We start from the raw sequence: 17,010 nt of genomic DNA on the forward strand, positions 1-17,010 counted from the left end.
CTAGTTCTTACCTGACTTTAGTGATTTGTATCCTGTTTTAACTCTGCTTAATGGGAGTGAATGATTATAGTTTCAGTGTAGAGTTTCCAGCTTAACTAATGATTGATGTTACACATTTTTGAAAAAAATTATCCTGATTAATGTAAGTCCAAGTGAGATGTGATAAACTTACATTAATCTTTTGATTCTCAATCATACATAACATTTATTAACCATTTTATTTTTGTGAAAGTACCATATACTTTAGTACTCTTCTACTTTTCTATAGTCTAAGTACTGTCTCTTACATAGGAAAAAAATTATGGTGGCTTCTGTTACTTCAAGGTGAAAGATAATTTTAAATGTTGGTAGCTACAAGCTGCTTCAGGCACCTCTTTTTATAGGGTATGGATATAGTTAGACGTAAGCATTGTTGTTTGTTGTTTTGTTAGGGTTTCTTGTTTTTGTTTTTGGCAAATGGATCCTAGATAGAGTGTAAGTATGTGCTGAGTTTGATGGTTTAAATGTAAATTTAGATTCGGAGGTTATTGATTTGTCAGTATACAGCAGAATGCACAAGAAATTAAACAAAAACCCAGCAGTAGTTTTTACTGAGTATCTCTGCTAGCATCATGGAGAGAGATTTTATTTGCACAGAGGAGTGAAAGTGTTTTCAAAGAAACACTGATAAACCAGCCTGTTCTGTTTTTGTCCAAAAGTGTGTCTCAGCATTTTAATACTACTTTGTATAAGCTATGAAAACTGGAAAAATTTGTTTTTTGTTGTGATAATAGCTTATATCCTCCAACATTCACATAAAGGAGAAACTTCTGAGATCATCAGAGAATTATACAGATTTTTACTTTTTTCACTTTTAGAAACATAGCAGTATGTTTGCTATGTAATTTTTTAAAGTACTTTATCACACATCATAACATCAGTGTTCAGCCCACAACTCAGGTAGGTGGAACAGTTGAGCATATCATGATCTAGAAAATGTGCAGAGGTTTCAGTGGGAGAGGTAAGTGGGTTTAAACATTTATCCTGAGGGACCAGGTAGCTTGGAGTAGGATTTTAATCTAAAGTGTATTTGGGCTCATATTCTCCAAAGGTCTTAAAAAGGATACACCAGTAAATATTGAAGTTAATCTGAAAAGAGGTAGAAATGTGGGAGCTTAATTGTATATCCAAGAATACACCCATGCTTCTTTTCCTCTGAATTCATATCCTTTGAAGCCTTTATAGATCTTTTCATCATAGGCCTAGAATATCCCGAGTTCACAAATTACAAAGTTTTTTCCATTTCAGAGGTAAAGTACCAACCTAGGGCCCTCTAATTCCTGTAAGAGTTTTAAGATGGAGTTTTTTTAAACTCAGAAATAGTTATGTAAGCAGTAAGTTTTTATTTTTGCAAGGCTTTTGTGACATAGAAATGGAGATTTTTGTAATGTACATTAACAGTTAACTGTGTAGAAATTGTCTAAGTGCTTAGAATTTTAAAATCCATTTTAGTAGCCTTCTGTTTTTCTTTGAAGAAGTATCATATGTGTGCTGGTTTTTCTTTTACTCTCCTCAAGTCAGAATCCATTCTTTGCCTGCTTGGAGGCCATGGGACTTATCCTTGCTAACTGCCTCACAGCTCCCTGTGGACTGGTTTCCTGTGGTTTAATTCAGGAGGCACTGGTAGGATTTGGGGAGAGGGAATTGGTATTTTCTTCCTGGTTTTGCTCTTTGTCTCTGGAATTGGCAGCATCCCTGGGAGACCTACCAGTATAGCTCTCTGGGCAAGCCCTCTTTTCATGACTCAGCTCTTACTGCATTTTGGTAACATTTCTGTTCCCACTTTCACTCAGCCTTATGGGTGGGGCTGGCGGCTGCTGTGACTCATGCCAAATACAATCACTTGTATTACCCTGATCTTTCTCCCCTTAATTCTGTTTAGTAACAGTTCCTTTGTGAAAAGTCTCTTTGTAAATCGTTTGAGGTGAATGCATTTTCTTGTCAGGACCCTGACTCATAGAACTCAATAGAATACTTTGTATGAAATTCTTTTCCGAAGTCTGCCTTGTCTTGTACCTACTCTGGTGTTTTAGAGTATTACTAGAGCAGAAATGTAAAGAGGACTTAACCTTTTTTTAATCATAGTATTATTGTAGAACGTTGTTGATTCCCAATATGAATAAAGAGTAAAGATTTTAAAATTCTGAGTGATACATAACACCTCTTTCAAAGAGGTATTCAAAAGACAATATGAATAAATCTACACAAGACCCTGAGGATAGTGCCTGACCTGCAGTAGTGCTCCGTAAGTGTCAGTGTGTCCCCCTGTCCTGTGGCCTTGGTGCAGGATAAAATCTCCAAAATTCAGGGCTTCCCTGGTGGCGCAGTGGTTGGGGGTCCGCCTGCCAATGCGGGAGACGCGGGTTTGTGCCCCGGTCTGGGGTGATTCCACGTGCCGCGGAACGGCTGGGCCCGTGAGCCATGGCCGCTGGGCCTGCGCGTCTCGAGCCTGTGCTTTCAACGGGAGAGGCCACAACAGTGAGAGGCCCCCGTACCGCAAAAAAAAAAAAAAAAAAAACTCCAAAATTCAAGTAATGTGGTTGAATTATACCAGCCACTGGGGATTCAAAGATAAATATCACCTGTTTCGTGTTCTCAGAAGTGGACAGTCCAGAAAGGGGGAAAAGCGTGTAAACTTGTTTTTTAATGGCATTAATATTCTTTCTAAGATAGAGTACAAGGTGTATCTTTTTTTTTTTACAGTGGCAAAGGCAGTAAATTATCTAGCAGACACACACGTGTCTTCAGTCTCATGTCTCTTGCCCTCATGACACGAATGGGTTTAGTGCCAAGGAATAGTCTCACATTTTCATGTACTTTGGTGATTTTGCAAATTCTAGCATAACAGGCAGAGGGCAAAGTATATTCGTTTAGGTGTTTAAAAAAATGCATCCTTGGTAATCTTATCTGTGTTTTCCTGTATATGTAAACCAGAAGTGTTTGACCACTTTGCAGTTATATTTCTTATATTCAAGACTAGAGATAATATTGAAAATTTTATTGAGAAAAAGCTTTTTTTGTTTAATTGCTACTTATATTTTTTTCCTTCAAACAAGGAGTTACACTGATTGTATGGTAAATATAAGTGTTGTACTGCCATGGTATAACACATAGTAAAAGAACATGTTAAGTAAACATTAGCCATCACCTGCCAATCACTGTTCCATGCACTTCATACACAGTAATTTGTTTAAACCTAACAGGGCCCTGAGAGGCAGAAACTGTTACCACCTTACTGATGAGAAAACTGAGGCACACAGGTAGGTAACTGACCAGTAAATGTACAAAGGTAGAATGTGATCTCAGGTAGTTTGAAGCACCATGCTCTTAACCATCGTAGTACACTGCCTCCAGGTTACTGTGTGTAGGATATGGGCTTTTAGTTAAAAGTTGAGTAGTTGATTTTTAGAGTACAAGCTGACTTTTCAAGTGTGAAATTGCAAACTTAGTATTGTTTTAGGACAAAAACAAACCTTGGGAATGTCCTTAGAATCCACGTTAAGGATTTTAGTTGGCACCATTCATATTTTTTTAATGTATATATATATATATATATATATATATATAACTCCTTTAGATTATTGGAGCACTTTTTAATTTTTTTATTTTTGGCTGTGTTGGGTCTTCGTTTCTGTGCGAGGGCTTTCTCTAGTTGCGGCAAGCAGGGTCCACTCTTCATTGCGGTGCGCAGGCCTCTCACTGTCACGGTCCCCCCTTGCGGACCACAGGCTCCAGACGCGCACGCTCAGTAGCTGTGGCTCACGGGTCTAGTTGCTCCGCAGCATGTGGGATCCTCCCAGACCAGGGCTCGAACCCATGTCCCCTGCATTGGCAGGCAGATTCTCAACCACTGTGCCACCAGGGAAGCCCCGGCATCATTCATATTTGTGGAAGCTAAAATCCTACATAAACTTCTGGAAGAGATTTTCCTCTGATGCACTTTGGGTTTCAGGACTTTTAAAAGTAAAAATGTTGGGGATTCCCTGGTGGTCCAGTGGTTAAGACTCGGCGCTATCACTGCCATGGCCCGGGTTCAATCCCTGGTCGGGGAACTAAGATTTTCGCAGGTCGTGTGGTGCACCAAAAAAAAGTTAACTTTTGGTGCTTCAGCATTTTTCCCTTTTTAAGTTTATAATTACGTTAGAATTTCAAGAAAACATCAGAGGGTTATGGAAATGTAAATATGCATTTACATAGTCAATTTATAAAATTGATTGAAATCCTATAGTGAAAACTTGGACAGCAAAATTCATGGTGAACACTTAACCATGTTGTTTAAGAAGTGTTTATTTGTTGTGTATTGATTATTTTAGAACAAAACAGTTTAATTTTGTGTCAGAATGTTTATAATTTGATATCTGTTTCAGACTAGTTAGCTCATTAGATGAAAATTCTGTAGGTCAATAGCTACAGCTTATGGCTTCCTTGGAAAAGGTGGGCCCCGTAATCTTAGGAGGGGGAAGAGAGGGTCAAAAGAAAATCATAGCCATTGTGAAGGATGAGCTGTGGTACAGCTCAGGAGGCAGTCTTGTTGGCAGAAAGTTTCTAGTATCAACTGAGTATAGTGTAATTGCAGTCATTAGGAGTGAGTAAATAGACTAAATCCTAGCTGTCTAATAGAAATCTGGACTCATTATTAAAGGAGTTAAGTATTTGACAATTTAGTGATTAAAAGGACCCTTTAGCAGTCTGATCAATGGGTTGTAGATACTCTACAGACTGGGAGGTGGTGACCGGAAGAGATTATGTGAAACCATGAAACTTTTTCTTCCTCTGGTTTAGCAAGAAATAATTGTGGTAGGAAAACATGAAAATAGTCTGCTGTATAATGTCATTTTAGAACCAAACTCTGCTGGGTTAAGATGCTTTTATGGCAAAAGTACTTTTTAAAAGCTAAATTCAGTATGTTTTAGTTAAGATGACACTTTTGTGTCCTTGACTACTGAAAGGGTTCAAGAACATAAAGGATTGTGTTATTAAACTACCCACTGACAGCAGTTTGTTTAAAATTGATGTATTCATGGGGAGAAGAAAAGGTCATGATTAACATACTTCAGAGAAATAGCGGCCTGACTACCTAGGTTTATACACCGACCGTCGATCAAAAGATTTTATCTACAAAAATCAAACCAGAGCAAGGGCAGAGATACTGAGGCTGAAGAGGTAGACACTTCCTATATATACCACAACCTGCAATTCCAATTTTCAAATGCTTGTTGCAAGCGAACAGATTTCTCACCTACAACTTTTAACCTAATATGATTCTGGAAATGTGGTCCCTGCATGGCAAGAGATTCAATTCAATTCTGGTTCATTATGTGAGTAAACAGGAGGGCTCTGCTCCACAGAGGCAGCCATTCACGAGGCTTGATTTTGATGTGACCGCACTGCCAAGGAGAAGTTCTGTTTTCTAGATGACTTTCAGCATTGCCAGTGACAGTCTACAGGTGGGTCAAGGAAAATGAGCGAAATCAGCATGAACCACTGTCAAGTTTTAAAGTGGCAGCTGGATTCCACCAGGAGGCATTCCCAGCAGGGGTGTCTTCTCAGCAGCCACTAAGTTTCAGGGGAAAAGCTTCATCTTGAGCCTTTGCAACAACGAAGAGTCTGAATCGGACTGACTAGGTAGACATGTCATTTTTAAGTGGCCTGAATCGGTAATGTCGTCTTACCATTTATGGTCATTCATAGTAAGAAAATACATCCTGCAGAGGGATGGAGACAGGCCCCCTGAACTTTTAGATGAGCTCTGTAACAAATACCTTGTTTGAGGGGCTCATTGGCCTCATGACCAGCCACTCCTGGAGACTGGAGGAGGCCAAAGGGTCCCAGCCTTTCTTGCTCTTAAGTGTTTCAAAATACCTGCTCGGAGAGGCTGATTTTCTTGCAAAGAAGTTGTCATGCCACCTATAACACACAATTTCTTCTGGGAGAGATGTTGGCCTTGAATATTTTCTTCTTGGTGTGAGGTAGGCATTTCATCTGACTATTCCATTTTCCACTGGCAGAGCTGCCCCACCTGTCCTGGAGCAGTCCTTTGCATTCTAATGGAGAGGTCTCCAGAAGATGCTGGAGTTGGGTCTTTGGCATTGACCTACACCTGAAGCTTCTCAGGAGTTGCTAGGCGGAAGTAGAGGAGGCAGGGCAGGCACTTGTGCCTCCTGGCTTTCCTGCCTGGCCAGTGCGTAGCGCCTGGCTTTTCTGGGGTCAGGCTCTGGGGTCTCCTCCGCCCATCTTCCCACGCGACGCACCCCTTTGGCCACCTTGGGCGCATTCCTGCAAGGATTGTGGTCATAGATGACCAGCTTCAGGCTTGACAGGTGGGCCAGGCTGGGGAAGTAGCGGATGCTGTTCCAGTCCACATCGATCACCTCCAGGGAAGGCATGTGAAGCAGCACAGGGGGGAAGTCTGTCAGCAGGTTGCCTGAGAGCCAGATGGTCCTCAGCTCCCGGAGGCGCCGGAGCCGGCCTGGCAGCAGACGCAGGGCGTTGGAGCCAGCATGCAGAGTCTTAAGGAGACTCAGCTCACACACCACATCTGGCAGCTGGGTGAGGTAATTGGCCTCGACCCACAGGGTCTGGAGATTCTGGAGCAGGCTCAGCTCACCGGGGAGGTCGCAGAGTTTGTTGTTGCCCAGGTAGAGGATGCAGAGCTGTTTCAAGGTACATACTACCTGGGGCAGAGCCTTGAAGTTGTTGAAATCCAGGGCCAGGATCTGCAGATTTTGCAGCTGCCCCAGCTCCGGAGGCAGGCTGTTGAGGCGATTGTCACTCAGGTAGAGCTTGGCGAGCTGCTGGAAGGAGCACACGTGCACGGGGAAGCGACGGAGCATGTTCCCGCTCAGATCCACCGTCTTGTCCAGCGGCATCTCCTGGAGGTCTCTGACCATGTAGTTCTGGCAGCGGTCAGCTGGGACGAAGGCCGCGAGGGCCCTGATGGTGTTCCCCATGGCAAGCCGCAGCCCGCCGACCCTGGGGCTGCTGCCTCTGCCCGGAGGCCTGTCCTCCCCTCTCTTTATAACCTGGGGATTGCGTGACAGAAGCCAGTCACTGCAACAGAGAGAAGTGCTCCTGATAGCAACTTGAGTGTTGGGTGACAGGCAGGGTCCTGGAGGCGGGGTCTCACATACTTGCTTTCAGTCACCTAAGCCCCAGTCCTCTTTATCTACATTTTTTTGTTTGTTTGTTTCAAATGGAAAATAGCTTCACTGTTTTTTCTAATGATAAAACGTTGAGACATTACATAAAGGTGGAAAAGAAGAAAGTGAGAACAACCATAGTTACACCCACCAGGGATAAACACTGTAAACGTTTTATTTAACAGATGTCCTCCAGCCTTTTGCTACACGTAATCAATTTGTTTAAAAAAACATACACTGTTTAGGAGTCTTGTTTTTTATCAGAACATATGGACATATTTTTATGTTTGCAGGTATCCATGCAATTATTTTAAACACCTGCAAAGCATTCCATTATATGGATGCACTGTAATTTAAACAGGTCTCTGTTGTTGGGCATCTAGGTTGCTTACAATGTGTGGCTATTATAAATATCCTTGTACATACAGTGTGAGCAGTTATCCACTAATTTCTTTAGGAAATGTCCTTAGAAGTGTTACTGGGTCAAAGATATGCATCCTTTAAAGGCTTTTCGTTGGTAGTGTCTCCCCCCTAACCCCACCAGATCTGAACGAGTGTATACGCTCCACAAGTGTCCGTTTTCTTATTTCTTCATTCTTACCAGTTAGTAGTTTTCTACACTTAAAAAAATTTGCCTTTGACAAAAGACAAGTAGAAAAACAGAAGAAAGAGAAGAGGAAAACCAGCCTTCTAAAGCTTAAGTAAATGAGGGTGTATTCCTACAATGTGTCTGTGTGGGATGTGGCTCACTGCCTCTCAAAGGTTTGAGCTTCCTTCCATAGAGCTGAGTTACTGTGGGAAGAAGCTGTCCATCTGGGACATTTCCTAGTACTAGTCTAGGGCAGTCAGGCTAGTTCTGGCCAATGGAAAGTGAGCAGAAGTGGTATAAAACATTTCTAGGCCTGGTTCATTTAGAACAAACCTTACCTTCACACACTTTCCCCATCTAATACCCAGGGTGACGTTAGAAGCCACTGAGTACGTGGAAGTCATATGTTGAAGTCCTGGGTATCCTGGATATCTGAATAAGTGCTAGGGTCAGAACACCTCCCCTCCCACACGCACTACCACCAGTTGGATTTAGGTAAATGAGAAACTTCAATTGTGTTAAGCGTGGAGATCTGGGGGCTTATCTCTTAACTTATCTTAATGAACAGAGCAGTTGTTAAAAATAAGGAGATAAGTCCTTATATACTGATGTGCAAAGATATTAAGGATAAATAAAGGGCAAAAAAACAAGTTTCAGAACTCTTTTTTTACCATTCCACCTGGGAAAAAATACACATATTCTTGCATATGCCTAAAAGTATCTGTAAGACAAAACAGTGATTATCTCTGGGGAATCAGCCTGAAGGTTTGGGGGTGATAGGAATGCTGACTCTTCCATTTACACCCTCTTGTATTGTTTGATTTTTTTTAAAACTATATACATATATTACTTTCAAAACCTCTATTCCAAAAGAAACGGATTGTTTCCATTTCCAGAAAAAATGGGTTTCCATTTCTAGCAGCCTGCCTGCTGTCTGGATAGAGTGCCAGGTTTGAGGGGAAGGCTTCATGCACCATTTAGCCTCCTCCAGTGCCTTTACTGCTAAATTGCTTATAATAGACTGAACAGAGCAATACAGGAGCATTCCATGTGAATGGCCATTCTACAGAGCTATTTCGCAGTGCGGCATCCCTACCCACCTTCTTTCTTCTCAGTCATGACTAAAGCCAGTGTCCTTGGACTTTCTAAACATTGAATGTCAAGGGCTTATCTTAAGCCCTCTCCTTGCTTTGCTGATTTGTCCTGTAATAACTAGCCTCTCAACAGGTACTGTGCTTTGGCTCTATATTTAGCATGGTCAGTGGTGACCACAAATGGTCATGGAGCTGCTGCCCTGATGTCCCTAAAAATGATAACAATAATAATGATTGCTACCCATTATTATTTATAACTAAGTGCTAAGCACTGAACTTGTGCTTTACATATACTGTCTCTTCTCAAAACTCCTGCCAGGTAAATATTTTTTATCCTCAATTTTCAGATGAGAAAACTGAGGCTTAGAGAGGTTTAAGAATAACATCAAATATTTATTGAGCACCTGTTGTGTTCTAGATGCAGGGAATCTGGTGGCTAACAAGATAGATAGGATCCTGATCTCACAGAGTATACAGTTCTATCAGAGTGGAGTTAGGTCACACCAGTTGACAAACTACCCTCACACACACTTCCACTCAGCACTTTAATGCCAACCCCTAAATATGAGCAGGTGGCTAAGGATAACCACACATGAGACAAGCTGCCTCCGTGAGAGGTGGAGATTGAAATAAGCAGAGTAAAAGAAATTAAGAAACAAAAACGATGGAGAGAGCAGAGGAAATTCTTAACTAATTTTACTACAGTATCTTCAGAGTTAACTCTAACACTTGTGTGCTGCTTACAGTATTATTAGCTCACTTAATTCTTACAACCCTAAAATGTAGGCACTTGTTAGATAATAGAAAATATATATATTGGTTTCTACCCCTGTTTCCTGGTACAGAGCTCCTAAAACCCTTGTGATTTCCTGTGTGATAAGACCACTAGGAGCATCCCTTGTTCTAATATTTGGTCTTTGAACCCATCCAGACACAGCTCTCCTAAAACCCTTGTAAATTCCTAAGTGATAAGAACACTAGGATCATATTTGTTCTAATGAGCAACTCTGGGTGGGCTCCCGGGTGACTACTGGATAGGGGCTGGTTACTGGAAAGACCAAGTCATGATTAGAAGCTTGGAATGTTCATTCCCGCTCCGCCATCCTCCAGAGAAGGCAGAGGGGCTGGAAATAGAGTTAATGATGGTTCATGCCTAAGTGAGGGAAGTCTCATAAAATCCCAGTACTAGGGGGCTCCGGGAACTTCCAAGTGGGTGAACACATCCACACTGGGAGGATAACACACCCCAGTGCCACGGGAACAGAGGATCCTGTGTTCAGGACCCTTCCAGACCTCGCTCAATGTTTCTTTTCATCTGATTTTTCATCTGTATCCTTTATCATATTCTTTAACAAACTGGTAAACCTAAGTGTTTCCCGGAGTTCTGTGAGCCGCTGGCAGGAGGGTGCATTGCTGTGCCAGGGGAGGGTGGAGGGTCCCAAAAGAACCTCCAGGAACCAGCCAGCATTTGAATATCTGCCATGACAGAAGGCAAGTTTCCGCCAAAGGAGAACTAAAACTGTGCATCTGGAGTGAAGGAAATCACCTCTCTCTCCTGCTGGACCCAATCCCCAGGGGATCTAGGGGGAGGGGAGGGGAGGGGGAGCCTAGGGAGTAAAAGAAAAGACTGTGTGTATCCTACCTCCAGTGCCAACTCCTTTCTCTTTGTCGGTCCTCAAGCCACAGGCCAGGCCTCAGCTGGGCAGAAATAAGTTTGAAATTGGATGAGATGTTAAAATGTTGAGGTAGACTTGACTAAACTTTGAACTATCTGAAAGTGTCAAGAAAGCTGTAGGATCTGCCCAAGCTGCTCTCCAGGGCTTGGGGTAGGAATACGCAAGGAGTGTGTGTGAGATAGGAAGAATATGGCTGATCTTCACTACACTCTACTGGATTCAGCACCCATGATAAGCTGGTATAAAATTAGCAAAGTGGCCCCTAGAAGAACAGCCTATATCAAAAGGAGAACACACTCTCGTTCGTGCACAGATATACACATCCCAATGAAAAGGCAATCCATGTTGCAAGAGACATCCAGAAAACTCTTGAAAACAGAAAACATAGAGTGAATTGTGTTCCAATAATTAGCTTTGAGGTACAGCTGGCTTTTCCTTTGTTAAAATTCATGGGGACCATGGTGCCGGATGCTGAGAAGGGTGTCCACTGCCAGAGTCCTGGGCCTTCAAGAAGAGTGATCCAGAAGCAAGCTTATCCTCCTCAAGCCTGAAACCAAGCCTAGACTCCTGCCTGACCATGGGCACCTATTGGTTTTGACCCCAGACTCCTCCACTGGGGTGTCTGCACAAAAATTTTGTCTAGAACTAAGTGATGTCGGGTCTTCGGATGCTTCCAGGTTCAGTTCTAGTATTAGGGTTCTTAATTGCAATGCAATAATAAAAAAAAAAAAACATCTTTGGATGATTCAGTGAACAGGAATTTATGACAAGGTGTTAGGATGCTCACAGACTCCCTGGGTGCGCTGAGGAACCTGGCTTGGATGCTGCAGCCAGGATCATGTCCTAACTCAGTGCAGAACTGGCACCCCTGGGCTCAGCCCCTCTGCTTCTCCCTTTGACTCCCTGATGCTGAACGCTGCCCCTAAACCTGAATGTAGCCATGTTCCCCCTGACCCCCCGAAGGAATTTTTCATAGGCCCTGCTTCTTTGCATCACTGGCAGTTGAATCTGATGGAGAGATCTCACTGGCCACATGCACACCCTAACGTAAGGGAGGCTAAGGTTGAGGTTTTGGATTTTGTGATGGGGGGTGGCCTTTTTCCACCACCAAGATTTCTAAGGTGAGAAATTCCCCAAACACAGGAAGGTGAGTTGTATACTGACAGCCGAAAAGAATCACAGATACCCATCACAACTAGCCTGTAGTTTTTAACTCTGACCCTCCCGTGGCTGTGTGACCTTGCACAGTTAATTTTTCTTCCTATATCTACAGGACTATTGGAGCAGTTTATTAAAGCAGACTTAATTAATATGGAATATATGTGGATTTCCCAGAGCTGGAACATGGCTAGTTTCCTAAACAATTGTGTAATGTTAAAAGACTGAATGGAAGCATTATAATCTTAAGGCCTTCAAAAGAATCCAGGAACATTCAGTGTGACAGCTGTATCAGCAGATGACAATACTACTTGGGGAAAATGGTATGTCAGTTAAACATTAATGGGTAAGAACTATTTCCATCAGTTACTAGTAAACGTTTATTGAAATGAAATGAAAGCAATCTATCAAAACAGGACTCCTACTAGGTAGCATTTTGTTAGCCTGGTTCTGTTATGTACTTAAAAGGAAAAAAGAAAAGATTTCATATTACTATAATCTATAATTTAGATTTATGATTAATTCTGACTTTTACTATCTTATTATGGTTTATGAGATGGCAGTACAGTTTAGTATTAAAAGCAAAAAGGTTTTGGCATTAAAGAGACCTTGTACAGTTTGAACCTGGACTCTGGTATTTATTAGTTTGGGGGCTTTGGGCAAAGTTTCTGTGCCTTGGTCTCCTCATCTTGGGAATGAGGAGAATTCCCATGAGGAGAAATGGGAATCACCTTGGGCTCCACCTCATTGAGTTACTGCGAGGATTAAATAAGATAATGTACTTAAAGTAATTAGCACAGCATCTGACTTACTAACCATGAGCAGGTATTATTGCTGTGCTTTCTTAAGACACTGTGCTGGGCTCATTGAAGAGTGAGTGAGCTGCAAATGTGTCCTCTGCCTACAAGCTGCCTACAACCTGAGCGAGTGCGTGGCTTAGCGACCCCCTGTCAGCTGAAGTAGAGCTGGGGTTTTGGAAGACTTCTGAGAATGTTTGCCCAGCATCTAGAACAGGACAGACACACAGTTGGCACTTGGTAAGTGTATGTGAATTACCGGAATGGATAGACTAAGTATTTGATGAGAGGCAATTGTATGCTTACACAATAAAGCCAAGGTAACCTGGGACCCTGTTTTCACATGGTGTTGCATCAAAAAAAAAAAGTCATACAGCATCCCAAAATAATGAAACCCAATTTAAATCTTTATCATAGTCACTTGGGAAACTGACAGAGGACAGATCACTTTCACGATGCCCAGCATTTCTTCTTAAGACTCCCTCTGCCTGCCTTTCCCTCCTCCATCTCCCACCAAGGCGCTCTCCCTGAGCACTGCCTCCGTACTGTTCCAGGGGCTACGGGAGATGGTGCGGCCACCCTGCCCCAGCTCCCCACCGTTTTCCTACTCCCACTCCCTGGCAGGCTGTCCTGTCTCACTTTCTCCTCGCTCTCTTTGTAGCCATTCTCTTTCTCCCCCAAACAGCTGTCAGCAGCCCTTTGAGGGCTGTCTCCAGATTGCATTTTCTCAATTTGCATAGTAAAGACCCAAAGCAGATGGGAAACCTCATTTGGGCACTTCCTGGGGGGCAGCCCAGACTGAAAATACCAGGCAGATCTGAACATCCCATTGCTTGTGTGGTTCTTGTTGCTCTGCAGATGGTTCCCCTTTCCAGGAGCCCTGTTCTCCCTCCCCTCTCCTTCCCCTGGATTTCAACACCAGGATTCCCCAGAAAGCCGGTTTCCAAGGCAGAAAGGATCGCATCCTTCTTACTGACAGAGCAGAAGGGCAGTCCTGGAGACCCCTTCCCACTGAGGCTCTGCCTATGGGAGTTGAAATCATTTAACCCTTTCTAGTGGATTTTTTCTGCTGTCTGGGTTTGTCCTGCCCTTGTTACCGAACTGAACTTCGGTCCGCTTGCCCTCCCTGCAGCAAAGCCAACCTACTGACACCAAGTTGTGGTGAAGGAACGTAAGTGCTTACTGCAGGGCCAAGCAAGGAGAATGGGCAGTTCATGCTCAAAAGACCCGAACTCCCCGATGACTTTCAGGGAAGGGTTTTTAAAGATAACATTTGGGGTGAGGGCTGCAGGTTCCCTTGAACCAAAGGGTGTATGTTTGTGTGTGTGTGTGTATATGTGCATATCTGTATGTGTGTGTGTTTATGTATGTATGAATGTATTGCACATGTATGTATAGGTGTGTGTATGTGTGCATCCCTGCAAGTGTGTATTTATATGTGTATGTATATATGTGGTTTGCATGTATGTAGTGTGTGTGTGTGTGTGTGTGTGTGTGTGTATGTGTGTGTGTTCCCTTGAAAATCTTTTCAGGCCAGCTGCTGTTCTTCAGGTCTCAGCTTAATGGGTATTTCCTCAAAGAGGATCTCCCTGACCACCTTATTTGAGCTGGCTGCTTCCACTCCCCAGTTTCTCTCCACTTAGCTCTTACCACAATTTGTGATTGTTTTATTTACTTCTTAGTTCTTTTTTTTTTTTTTTTTTGTGGTACGCGGGCCTCTCACTGTTATGGCCTCTCCCGTTGCGGAGCACAGGCTCCGGACGCGCAGGCTCAGCAGCCATGGCTCACGGGCCCAGCCGCTCCGCGACATGTGGGATCCTCCCGGACCGGAGCACGAACCCGTGTCCCCTGCATCGGCAGGCGGACTGTCAACCACTGCGCCACCAGGGAAGCCCTACTTCTTAGTTCTCTTGCTGCAGGAGACCTGCCTGAAGGCAGGGCTTGTGCCAATCCTATTCACTGTTGAATGCTTAGCACTAACGACAGCACCTCAAATGAAGTGGGCATTAATTTACTCAACAAATAAGGACAGAATTCCCTGCCTTCCTGGAGCATTTGAACGAAAGAATGAGTAATGTATTACTCTCAGTTTGATAATGTAAACTCAAATTGCTGGTAGCCAATAACTTAATATATTTATGAATCCATAGATTTTTTTCCCCTACCATCGATGATCACTGAGGTAAAAGTGAGTGGCTCTGAGAAAGACTCAGAATTTATTGAGAATAGTTAACAAGATATACACAGGGTTGGAAAAACCTGGAAAGGAGCTCATATTTGCTTGGCAACCTGTAGGATAAACTCCAATTTTGTGCTTTCCTAGAGCACAATGCTGGGATGAAGACGAAGATTTCCCCTGAGAGTTCAGCCTACCACTATGAAATGTGCCTGCTCTGTGGACTTGCCCACAGCTGGATTCCAGAGAAGTCTCCCAAAGTACTCTGTGAAGTTGATTAGATTCTCACTCAATGTCGAACTGCTGGAATCTGTTCAGTAGCATTGCTGAGCTAAGACAATTATTCTGAGAAAGGGGGCCTCAGAAGTGAGCAGTGAAGTGAAACACAAACCCTGAAGGAGTTCCATCAACTCGATTCACAACTCACGGGTGGAGAGCCAGGGGGAAATGAACAGAAGTAGGAAAGGCAGCCTTTTTATAGCCTGTGTGTGAGTGAAAGGAACCAAAGCCAGGAAGATGGACCTTGAGGGGACTCAATCCCTACGAACCAGCAATGAGGGATACGCTCTCTGAAGCTGCGTTTCTTGATGGCCCTGGATAACGAATGGGCCTTACTCGTGATTACAGCCTAAGGCCATTTCAGTGACCATCTGCCCCCTGCTTTACGGAGTAGGATTTGCTATCAGAACATGGCTCAGTCCTTCTTACTGCATTGGCATGTTTCCTGGCTCTATAAGGTTTAGTGCAGCCCTTTGAGTAAATAGGTCCTTCTAGTTTATCAGCCTTTGCCAGTGGTTTTTAACTAGTGGTGGGCTTGCCCTTCAGGAGACAGCTGGCGATGTCTGAAGACAGTTCTGGTTGTCACAGCTGAGAGAGTGCTCCTGGCATCTGACAGGTAGAGGCCAAGGACCCTGCTAAACATTCTCCAATGCACAGGACAGCACCCACAGCAAAGAGTTATCTGGCCCAAAATGTCAAAAGTGCCAAGGTTACCCTGGGTTATCCTAAAGCTGGAAGTTTCCTTGCAGGGAAATGCATCACTGTAACTGGAAAATGGGTACAACAGCTAGTATTTCATCTTCTTGACTAGAATACATTTTTTTTTCAGTTGTAGGGAAGATTTTCTTTCAATTTAATAACGAGAGGTAAGATTGACTAGAAATACCCCATATTTAAGTATATTTTCAGGAATGTCCTTTGGCATTTTTGATACTCCTAGATCTTCCTGATAAGTAAAGGGTTGATAATAGGAAAGCAGCTTTGGGTTTGGACCTGTGAAATTTGAATTAACTTAAACCTTATAAAGGAATCACGAAGTCTCTTGGAAGCTGTGTTTTGTTTTCTCGGGGAGTGGGGGGTAGGAGAATAGCAGGTGTATAGATCTTTTAATGCATTTTCCAGTAGAAATTATGCTATAAATGGTGATATCCCAGGTTAATCTTTAAGGGTTGTCTTAACCCACAGAACAGAAGTGTGCTGGTGATGCAGTGATGGCAGTCTTACTGACTATTGCGTGTAAGATGGTTTCTGAGGAAACGGATCCTGAGCTGCAGCTCAAGCGTCCGTCCAGTAGCTAGAGGTAATTTCAGAGGATGGTAGATGCTACTAAACTCTGGGGCCACCTGGAGCTGGGCACATTGCTGCCTCAATGCAACCAGGATTCTGTCAACAAGGAAGAAAGGAGAGGTTAGGTAGGAAACCAGCATTGCCTGCCATGGGGACGTCTGGTGTGTGTGGGTTGGCAGTTAGGTTTGGAATTTTAGTTCGACCGTTTCCTGTCTTTCTGGCCTTGGGGAACTTGCTGAACCTCTTTCAAAGTCTTTCTACATTTATCAACTGGAGATGATATTAATATCATGGTGGAGATTAAATGACAGTAAATACCTGGAACACAGAAGCTTAATACATGTCAACTTTTCCCCCTCCGACTGCAAACTTTCTTATCAATACTTGGTTGATACCGCCTCACATCTTTAAGGCATGTCAGTATTTGCCCAAGTTTGTGGTCAGCTCTAGCCACATGGTTAAAACTACTGCCAATGTAGAACCTTCTAGGATTGATGGAACAAGCTCATAACTTTGGGAACCAGTGAGCTATCAAAAAGCCTGGTGCGTTGCAAGCAACCACTGAACAAGGACAATGAAACTGGTCCTGGTGGCTCTGGTGTCTTTAAGGTCATCATGGCATGGAGAGCTAAGGGAAGCTTGGTGCAGCTGGAGGCTGTAACATCGTCTCTCCATGACTGACACCTACCATCCTCCACACACTGCTGAGTTGATGTTGAAAGAGGTGAACTGAAACAGGGTGGGACTGACACCACGAGCTCACTCATCCTTCTCTA

At 43.3% G+C, this 17,010-nt stretch overlaps 2 protein-coding genes and 1 non-coding gene across 5 annotated transcripts in view; 2 read left to right on the forward strand and 1 right to left on the reverse strand.

Annotated features, from left to right (window-relative positions):
• The first annotated feature begins 108 nt into the window (after window positions 1–108).
• Window positions 109–17,010, forward strand: part of RAB3IP (RAB3A interacting protein) — a 190,231-nt gene continuing 173,329 nt past the window's right edge. For all 3 annotated transcript variants that reach the window (XR_016394974.1, XR_016394975.1, XM_022571552.2), the window contains exons 1-3: window positions 109–1,662; window positions 11,811–12,018; window positions 12,545–12,732. Coding sequence is in view for 1 of the 3 variants with exons in the window: in XM_022571552.2 (XP_022427260.2) it covers window positions 12,686–12,732 (47 nt within the window). In the remaining 2 variants the exon portion in view is untranslated. The remainder of the gene's footprint in view (window positions 1,663–11,810; window positions 12,019–12,544; window positions 12,733–17,010) is intronic.
• Window positions 4,020–4,091, forward strand: TRNAD-AUC (transfer RNA aspartic acid (anticodon AUC)). The gene has a single exon. It is a non-coding gene; the product is annotated as a tRNA-Asp (tRNA).
• Window positions 6,134–7,090, reverse strand: LRRC10 (leucine rich repeat containing 10). The gene is given in 2 exon segments (XM_030763022.2): window positions 6,134–6,178; window positions 6,180–7,090. Coding segments are annotated over 2 exon segments (855 nt in total). The 5' UTR covers window positions 6,990–7,090.

This window comes from Delphinapterus leucas, chromosome 11, assembly GCF_059928025.1.
Source record: "Delphinapterus leucas isolate spDelLeu-1000000601 "Yukka" chromosome 11, BTC_Dleu_Yukka2, whole genome shotgun sequence".
Taxonomy (NCBI): domain Eukaryota; kingdom Metazoa; phylum Chordata; class Mammalia; order Artiodactyla; family Monodontidae; genus Delphinapterus; species Delphinapterus leucas.